Source organism: Carcharhinus amblyrhynchos, chromosome 30 (genome assembly GCF_965287045.1).
Source record: "Carcharhinus amblyrhynchos chromosome 30, sCarAmb.v2.hapA, whole genome shotgun sequence".
NCBI lineage: Eukaryota > Metazoa > Chordata > Chondrichthyes > Carcharhiniformes > Carcharhinidae > Carcharhinus > Carcharhinus amblyrhynchos.
The window spans coordinates 24,401,050-24,411,318 of NC_137353.1; the positions used below are offsets into that span (position 1 = coordinate 24,401,050).

The 10,269-nt window shown below is 47.6% G+C and overlaps 1 protein-coding gene across 1 annotated transcript; it reads right to left on the reverse strand.

Moving 5' to 3' along the window:
• Positions 1–2,184: 2,184 nt before the first annotated feature.
• cfap107 (cilia and flagella associated protein 107) lies at positions 2,185–8,594 on the reverse strand. The gene is made up of 4 exons (XM_080215419.1): positions 8,454–8,594; positions 5,425–5,535; positions 3,396–3,570; positions 2,185–2,371 (listed from the first exon to the last, which is right to left on the reverse strand). Exons 1-4 carry the CDS (start codon positions 8,592–8,594, stop codon positions 2,220–2,222), a joined length of 579 nt encoding a protein of 192 aa, XP_080071545.1. The 3' UTR covers positions 2,185–2,219.
• Between the last annotated feature and the right edge of the window lie 1,675 nt (positions 8,595–10,269).

Sequence of the window (10,269 nt, forward strand, 5' to 3'; positions counted from 1 at the left end):
GCCTAATGGTATTATCGCCAGACTATTAATCCAGAAACTCAGCTAATGATGTGGAGGCCCAGGTTCGAATCCCGCCACAGCAGATGGTGGAATTTGAATTCAATATCTAGAATTAAGAATCTACTGATGACCATGAAACCATTATCAACTGTCGGAAAAATTTATCTGTCTCACTAATGTCCCTTTAGGGAAGGAAATCTGCCATCCTTACCTGGTCTGGCCTACATGTGGCCCCAGAGCAATGTGTGGTTGACTTGCTAACTGCCCTCCAAGGGCAAGTAGGGATCAGCAATAAATGCTGTAAGAAGTCTCACAACACCAGGTTAAAGTGGAATATTTCTATCAAATAAACCTGTTGGACTTTAACCTGCTGTTGTGAGACTTCTTACTGCGTTTACCCCAGTCCAACACCGGCATCTCCACGTCAATAAATGCTCACAGCCCAAATCCCACAAATGAATAGAAAAAGAGTCATATTGTCTGACTCCCCGGGGCAGTGCTGCCCTGTTCTAGGTGATGACAGTCAGAGGAGCTGTTAAACTGGCCCCCACCTCCATCTCCATACTCCAATACTATTTGAAGAAACGTTTCCGCAGTCTCCTGGAGAACACTTCTCCATCAACTGACTCCAAACTATAAAAGGTTATAATATAATAATAGCTACTGACCCAGTGCGTAATGAGTTATGTCACAGCATCACTCACTGAAGGGTGAGGACTGCAAAGTCTTCGACAGTAGCTTCACCGACGTACTTCTTACTTAAACTTTGTGAATATTTAGTCCATAAATAAATTTGTTCTCAACAAAAGGCCACTGCCTCCAGCAAGATCTCTTGAATAAGATCGAATCCCGATATAAAACCATGATAACAAGTGCAGGAAACTGGGATTAGCGCACCTTTAGTGGTAGTTACTGTTGTTGCAGACTCGATGGGCCAAAGGGCCTTTTCTGCACTATATGGCTGAAATTTTACCAGCCCGTCCTCCATGTGAATCGGAGCGGGTGAGGGGCAGGGCATGGGCAGGTCCATTAACCTCGGGCAGGATTTTACAGTTTCGGGACGAGCAAAGCCATAAAGTCCCTCCCTATAACAGACAAGCTACCGAAAGGAACAGAATACCTGGTTATTGGTGGATAGAGAAATAGAGTTAACATGTGTCTTCTTTAGTCTGTAGACGCTGCCAGACCTGTTGCAGACTTCCAGCACTTTCTGTTTTAATTTCAAATTTCTAGCATCTGCAGTATTTTGCTTTTATCTTACCTGGTTATTGATGTTTGTGGGATCTCTTGCTGAGTAACTGTTTCTTTTCCTATAAATACATTTCCAAGCAAGTTACTGCTTGGCAACAAATCCAAGACACCTAATAAGTCACTGCATCTAAGTTTCTTTTATTCATTTGTGGGACGTGGACATCGCTGGCTGAGCCAGCATTTATTGCCCATCCCTAGTTGCTCTTTTCAGAGGGCAGTTGAGCGTCAAGCCCATTGCTGTGGGTCTGGAATCACATGTTGCCAGACTAGGTAAGGACGGCAGATTTCGTTCCCTAAAGGACATTAATGAACCAGATGGGACTTTACAACAATCAAAAAGGATTTCATGGTCGGCTGGTAGATTCTTAATTCCAGATTTTATTTTTACTGAATTCAAATTCCACCACCTGCTGTGATGGGATTCAAACCCGGTCCCCAGAACATTAGCTGAGTTTCTGGATTAATAATCTAGCGATAATACCACCAGGCCATCACCTCCCCTTAGTGTAAGGCCTCTAAGTATAAGGCTTTCTTTAATACATGGTAAACTTACTGGTTAATTCATTACCAGAATATATCAACTCCTCCAGGTAAGTGTGGAGCAAATTTGGGAATGGTTCCATCAGATTGGAAGTTAACTGAGAAAAATAACAATGTTTTCGCGCCCGCTCCCACGTACAGCAATTGAAACACAAAGAGGCACAGCACAGGTAAGCACCAATTTATTACTGAGTTATTTCATAAGATGTATTCTGCTAAAATCGATGTTAATGAACTACTTTCCACAAGTTCATTAGGTCAATATCAGATGTACCTACTGCAGCGTTCCTAACGTACCCCAAGCCAGTGAAAGCTGGGCACGTTATTACAGCCCAATTTTTGCTTAACAAGACCATGTTAGGTCTTGGTCTTTGTTAAGGAAAACTGGAGCTATTGTTGTCAATGCTGTGACACGGGGCAGTGTGGCGTTATCGTTGGCTAGGTAGGGGCTCTCGTGGAATAAGAGATTTAGGACCATAGGAGCGAGTGTAGATTGTGTCATACAATCCAGGCTGATTCTGCTGTTGTTTCTTCAGCTTAGCTAACTTGTCCTCCAAGAGGCCAAAATTTGTAGGAGGAGCTGAAAGGAAACAGATATAAGAGACATCACTGAGTCACAACAACAGTAGCGTGCATATATCTAACACCTTTAACGTAGCAAAGCAATCTAAGGAGATCTCTCTAACAAAAATTGACACTGAGTGGCATAAAACAAGGATTGGTCAGAGAGATAAGTTTTAAGGAGCATCTTTAAGTTGGAAGGTGGACAAGAAAGTTAATTGAGGGAATTCCAGGACTTAGAGCATTGCTGCCAATGGTGGATGAAGCCTCGTGGCGTTGGACTAGTGGTATTATCGCTGGATTATTAATCCAAAAACTCAGTTGATGTTCTGGGGACCCGGGTTCGAATCCATCCACAGCAGGTGGTGAAATTCCAATTCAATAAAAAAGATCTGGAATTAAGAATCCACTGATGACCATGAAACCATTGTCGATTGTTGAAAAACCCATCTAGTTCACTAATGTCTTTTAAGCAAGGAAATCTGTTGTCCTTACCTGGCCAAGCCTAGATCTGACTCCAGAGCTACAGCAAAATGGTTGATTCCAACCTGACCTCTCAAATGGCCCAGCAAGCCATTCAGTTCAAAGGCAACGAGGGATGGGCAATAAATGTTGGCCAGCCAGAGACAAATGAATAAAAAAAATTGGGAATGTGCAAGGTGCCAGGCCAGATGGTCCCAGGTGTGATCCCTACTTGGCTGGCCTCAGCTGCAATAGTAAGATGGGACTTTAACAGCTTCAGACCGAGAAGAGAAAAATCACCCTGGATTTCTTACATATCGTTGTCTGTTTGAAAACCCACGCGTGAATGGCAAATGAGTGCAGGACTGCTCACGGCAACCTCTCATCACCTTCGCTACCACCACCACCATGGAAGAATAAGCTGCCAATGCTCCTAACTGAGGATCACTCATTTGGACAAGAGGGCAGAGAATCGCTGGCACCTGGCAAACCACACCCTGGCAAGAGTTACTTTCTTCATTCAAGAAAGAAGGCACAAGAAGGGGGAGAAGATTGGCGTAAGTATGCATTGTAATACATACCTATTAGTGGATAGTCTGAACTTTCTGGGCTCCAGGTTAACTTTCTTTTATTCCATTTGCGAAGTGGAGGCAAACATGGATTTGGGCGTCTATTGATATGTTCATCGTACTGAGTAACATAGTACCAGGAGCGTGGAATGTTATGATGAGGGAATAATACTGATCGAGGTATTCCCTAAAAAAAAAGGCAACTTATTAAGAGATTTTTTTTTCTGCATCAAGCACTAAGGAAACATTAATTATACAAGGGCTCCTAATTTACAATTAGATCAAATTCTGCCTTTGGTAAGTTATGATTTCAGAGTTTTTTGGCTACAATTGCGAGGGATGTGTTATGATTTCATTCACTTACAATTCCGACAGTTCCATTGTTTCATCTGTAACTTAAGTGGCCTTAATCCCCAGCCCACTGGGAGGTTTACACTGTGCCAATCCGAACACATGCCAACCACTGCCAGCCCATTGCAATATTCTTCAAAATTGGTCCATTTGCCGTGCAGAGCAGTTCATACCTAGAGAATCACCTAAAATCAGTTTAGCTCTGCTGGGAGGGGCGCAGAGTTCTGGTTCATGATCGCTGCTTCAGCAAGGTGCCAGAACATAAGAACTAGAAGCAGGAGTCGGCCATCTGACCCCTCGAGCCTGCTTTGCCATTCCATAATATCATGGCTGATCTTTTTGTGGACTCAGTTCCACTTACCTGCCTGCTCATCATAATCCTTAATTCCTTTACTATTCAAAAATCTATTTATTCTTGCCTTAAAAACATTCAATGAGGTAGCCTCAACAGCTTCACTGGGCAGGGACTTCCACAGATTCACAACCCTATGGGTGGAAAAGTTCCTCCTCAACTCATTCCTAAATCTGCTGCCCTTTATTTTGAGGCTGTGCTCCCTAGCTCCTGCTAGTGGAAACAGCGTCCCTGTTTCCATCTTATCTATTTGCTTCATAATCTTATATGTTTCTATAAGATCTCCCCTCATTCATTCTTCTGAAGGAGCAGTGTTGTGAATTAAGCTCATGCCATACAAGTTTTTCAGCTCATTCCCAGCTTGCAATTTCTACCTTGCAAACTGCCTCGCTAGGCCTGAATGGTATATTGGCTAACTGCAACTGTGGTGTGGCAATTAATGCTGTTACAGGAAAGTCCCAACTTTTCATTGTGAAACTGATAGATCACACTACACAAATGTGTATGCTTTACAGGGGTGAAATAGAAACTGGTGAAAATAGTACAAAAATTCAAAGAGTTGGCAATTCTTGACATGAAGAATAGAGCACTGGAGTGGGTGGGGCACTCGCTACTAGAGTGCTAAGATCACATCTCAGTCTAAATGGGGGAGACTGCAAGGTGCAGTAGAGGGTGCCCCCTGTGTAGGTGCAACGTACAAACAGGTCCTGCAAGGTGACCCATCAGCTCACTCCATTTGAGGTTGAGACAACACCAATGAGAAGCCAGGACAAATTAAAACTAGTGTTCCTGCCTCTTACTGTATAGTGTGCAGTTGTGTGTGTGTGTGTGTGTGTGTGTGTGTGTGTGTGTGGGTGGGTGGGTGGGTGTGGGGGGAGGGGTGGAGTAACAGGAGATCTACTGATGCCCTTGCAAATGCACCCCAGGAACCCACAGAGAGGGTGAGGATTTGCAGGGTACCCCCACCCACTACTGGCATCTCCTTTGGTCGGGGAACCTGCAGTCAAAGTGAAATCACAGGGCATCTGTTAACACTCTGTGAGATGTAAGGAGTGATTTCCCAAGTACATCTCACTCATCAGATGCTCAAATCAGGAAGGAGAGGATATTATGGGCCTCTGTCATTGGCTTTGGGACATGTGCATGAACCCCTATCCCCTGTCTGCCCACCCCTGCCAACCCCACCCCTGCCAACCCCACCCCTGCCAACCCCATCCGTTCACAGTGGCAGAAATCGTTCCAGAATCTGTCTGATTACTGGGGTTCAGAAAGGGCTTTGTCGCAATACCAATCAGCATTCCCACTTTGGGGGCCCCCTTGCTGCACTCTTCATCTCACCTGGTGTTTTTTTAGTATCTCAACATTTTCCCTGACGTCCGGCATGGTAAATGGATAGGGCTTGTAATCAGCTCGGTAAGTGGTGGTCCCAAAGCAAGTCCCCTTGATAAACTGCATGGAACAAAGATAAGAAATGCTGCAGTGAGAACTTACACTGGGAATGAAGCAGCCGCTTAATTAGCACCCTGTCCAACGCTGTAACTATTCACTACCCCCCACCACCAGTGCCACCATGGCTATAGCATGTCTACAAGATGCACTGCAGTAATTTGCCAAGGCTCCTTCATCACCCAGCACACAGGCTGGAATTTTATCACCTCACCAGCCACAGGAATCAGAGTAACCGAGGGGTGGACAATGGGAAAGTCCATTGACTTCGGGTGAGCTTTTACGGTTTCAGGACATGTGAGGCCGTAAAGTCCTGCCCACAATCTTTAGCACCCAGAAGGAAATGGACAATAGGAACACCATCACCTGCAAGCTCCTCTCCAAGCCACTCTAACTTAGAAATACATTCCTGTGCCTTCATGTCGCTGGGTCAAGGTTTTGGAACTCCCTCTTTTGAACCTAAAGCAACATGGGGAAAATCGGTTGAGTGCTCAGGCCCTGGAATGCACTGCCTGAGAGAGTGGTGCAGGCAGAATCAGTCAAGGCATTCAATAGGGGAAAGATTGGGGGGAATTAACTCAGCTGCTCTTACAAGGAACCAGCATCGACTCAATGGATCCATTCCTGCCCTTTGCTCAACTGAAAGACTCGAGTGAATCGACCTCTGCCAGACTCTCAGACAGTGCAATCCAAGGCTTAACCACTCATTCTATAAAGGTGCTTTTGCCCATGTCCACTTTGGACCTTCTTTCCAATACTTTTAAGTCATTGTTCTCCAACTCTCAGTCCTTCCACCAATTGGTGCAATATCTGCAGATCTCCTTTGTCTGGGACCCTCATAATTTTGGACACTTTGATCAAACCTCTTAACTCTCTTCCTCTCTAATGAGGAAGCTTCTCCAACCCATTCACAGCGCTGATGTCCCTCAGCCCTGGAACCATTTTTGTGAATCTTTTCTGCACCCTCTCTGATGCATTCACATCCTTCTAAAGTGCAACACCCAGAACTAGACCCGATTCTCCCGCTGAGACCAACCCAGTGTTTAATACAGGATTATATATCTCCATCAGTTACGTATAAAAAACTCTCTCACTGCAGAATAGCTTCCACAACAATTTGCTGCCCTTCCAAAAAACAAAGTCAAAAGAACAAAATGATTTTGGATCTGTGGATGGGATTTTCCAGCCACACTCGTTCCCAAAACCAGAAAATCCAGTCTGAGGTCAATGGATCTTTGCACGCTGCCTCAGTATTTGCCTATCCTCTCCTTCCTTGGCTTAGCTGCTGACACAATAACAGAGGGGTCTCTCCCCAGAGCCACACATATGGCAATATCCTTCTTTCTTCTCTCCCTTCCTCCCTCCTCCTCCTTTTTTCCCTCTCACCCTTCTCTCCTTCTCTCCCTCCCTCCTGCTTCTTTCATCCCATCTCCTGTTCACCCTCCCTCCCTCCTTCTCTCCCCTTTCTCCTTCTCTCCCTCTCCTCCCTCCTTCTTTCATAAGAACATAAGAACATAAGAAACAGGAGCAGGAGTAGGCCATCTAGCCCTTTGAGCCTGCCCCGCCATTCAATAAGATCATGGCTGATCTGAAGTGGATCAGTTCCACTTTCCCGCTTTCTCCCCATAACCCTTAATTCCCCAGTCTATCAGAAACCTATCTACCCATGACTTAAATATATTTAGCGAGGCAGCCTCCACCACTTCAACAGGCAGAGAATTCCAGAGACTCACCACCCTTTGAGTGAAGAAGTTCCTCCTCAACTCCGATCTAAACCGCACCCCCCCATCTTGAGCCTGTGCCCTCGAGTCCTGCTATCCTTTCTCCTCTACCCTATCCATCCCCTTCATTATCTTATACGTCTCTATAAGATCCCCCCTCAGCCTTCTAAACTCCCCTTTCCTCCATCCTTCCTTCCCTCCTTCTATCCCCCTTCCCTCCCTTCTCCTTCTCTCCCTCCCTCTCTTCCTCCCTCCTCCTTCTTTCCAAAGAACAAAGAACAAAAACAGCCCGGGAAACAGGCCCTTCGACCCAACGAGCCCGCGCCGTCATTTTAATACTACCAGTACCCCTCTCCACCCATGACCCTTATCTATTGTTTTTATGGCCATCCACATTGAGGGAAACTAATTTAGGGACAATCAGCCTAATAGCACATCTTTGGGGTGTGGGGGGAAACCGGAGCACCCGGAGAAAACCCACGCAAGCATGGGGAGAATGCACAAACTCCCACAGACACTGGCCCAAATCCATGTGTCTGCACAGCAAACAGTGATAGTCACTGAGCTGTCGTGTTGCCCAGTATCTGGTCCAGTTTAAGCACACACTAACGACATGAAGCACTAGGCCAATCTCGAACATTCAAGAGCAGCCCAAGTACGACCCATCGCGCGTATGCCCCTCGTTGGACAACAAGGCGGACCAACTCAAACCTGTGAATTAAAAGAGAAAAAAAACATTATTATCAAACCATATCCTTTTACATTACCAGGGACGTCCCAATGCTAATGAACCTTATTTAAAACAATCTCCTATATCCTCCCATCTCCAACCCACTCATGTGCCTGCCTAAGTTACTCTTTAACAACTCCAGCATGCCTGCCTCCACCACCTTACTTGGCAGAGCATTCCATACCCCCACTACCCTCTGTGTGAAAAACCTCCCTCTAATATCCGTGTTATACCTCTCCCCCGCTCCCTGCCACTTCCTTGTCTCCCTCCCTCCTTCTCTCCCTCCCTCCCCTCCCTCCTCCTTCTCTCCATCCCTCCTCCTTCTCTCCCTCCCTCCCTCCTCCTTCTTTCCCTCCCACTTCCTTCTCTCCCCCCCTCCCTCCTTCTCTCCCTCCCTCCTCCTTCTCTCCCTCCCACTTCCTTCCCTCCCTCCCTCCTTCTCTCCCTTCCCTGTGGCTCCTCTCCCTCACCTTCTCCCTTTCCTCCACCCAGTTGCCCACCAGCACTCGGTTTTGGTAGCGCTGTTGCAGCTTCCAGCTGGGCAATGTTCCCAAGGGGTCGGGGGTAAATCGATCGACAACGGGACGGGGTAGAGGGCAAATCGATGCCATGTGCGTGCCGGGCGCACGTGTGTCAATGTCAGTGTGTCAATTTCAGCCGCTTTGTTTACCGTTCCCATGGCGACCGCCTTCAGCAACACTCCACTCAGCGAACCCCAGCACTGGCTTCACCTTCTCCCTCTCATCTCACCTATTTCTGTAACTCTGCAATGTCCCACATGATTCCTGATCGCATTTCAATTTACCATCTAGGATCAGTCCCCTACAGCCTCCAGTGGACAATGGACAGAATGGCCGCAGGTTTGGGGGGAGTTTCTTTGCATACTCGATGATTAAGCACATGAGCAGGTAAGTGTGACCAGGCAGCGGATTTATTTACAAAATAACTAGGTGTTGGCATGGGAGGATGGGTCTGTGTTGGCACTGCTGCCTCACAGCACCAGGGACCCCAGTTCCATTCACAACTTGGGTCACTGCCTGTGTGGAGTCTGCACGTCCTCCCCGTGTCTGCGTGGGTTTCCTCCGGGTGCTCCAGTTTCCTCCCACAGTCTGAAAGTCGTGCTGGTTAGGTGCATTGGCCGTGCTAAATTCTCCCTCAGTGTACCCAAACAGGTGTCGGAATGTGGCGACCAGAGGATTTTCACAGTAACTTCATTGCAGTGTTAATGTAAGCCTTACTTGTGACACTAATAAATAAGCTTAAAAAAAAGGAAGAGTTCAATGGGCAGAAAGGTCTTCTTTATCCCAGACTAGATTGTGATGTACACAAAATGATTGAGGCCATTGGGCTCTGAGTAAATTCATCAGCTTTCCACAGTGTAGAAATATTGGGGGCAATTCTCCCAAAAATGCTGAACTATCGAAAATAACTGTTCTAGATCACGACTGTTTTCTCAGCGCAGATTCAGACCTGAATCTCCACACTCTGTGCACTGCAGAGGTCCCGTTCGTGAATCTCATTAAAAACCCAGGGGAGTGGGGCCTATTCGCGCCGGAGTTTGACAGTTGTGGAACTCTGCGCGTGCGCAGCGGCCCCCATCTGTCAGTCTCCCCGTTTGCTGGCCAGCCCAGGACCCCCGCAGTGCTACCACTCCAGCACCCCCTATGGCCCAATCGCAGCCCCCACAACAATTCCCAGGCCAGCCTTGACATCCTCCTATCCCGGAGCACCCCGATATCCAACCGTCCCCCGCCCCCCCCAGCAGTGGTGACCCCCCACCCTCCTCACCTCAGCAGAGCCCCTCTGACCGCTCCCAGACCACCCCCCAGCCTGCCCCGATCGCTGGCTCCCCCTCCGGCCCAGACGGAATCCCCATGCAGGGTGGCAGCAGGACCCCCTCACTGATCGCTCGTAGACCCTGCGCCCAATAAGCCCCAACCCCTTGGCACTGCCCGATGCTCGGTGGGCAGTCCCAAGGTGCCCCCTGGGCATGGGCACTTTAGGCTGACACTGCCAGGGTGCCCATACCCAGGGTGTACCTTTCCCCCTCGCTGCCTGACCCTCTCTGACCCTGATAGAGTCTCCCACTAGTTCCCCGAACGTGGGGAGCTGCTCTAAACCCCGCCGGAATGAAGTTCTCCTGGCGGGGTGGGAGAGGCTATCGGGCCCAATGCGGAACTTGCTGGGCCCAATAATCACATGTAAACTTCATCTAAAACACATTAAAAACAGGTTCAAATGACTTAACTCTCTTCCCGCCAGTTTCCAGCGCAGTCTCGACTGGGA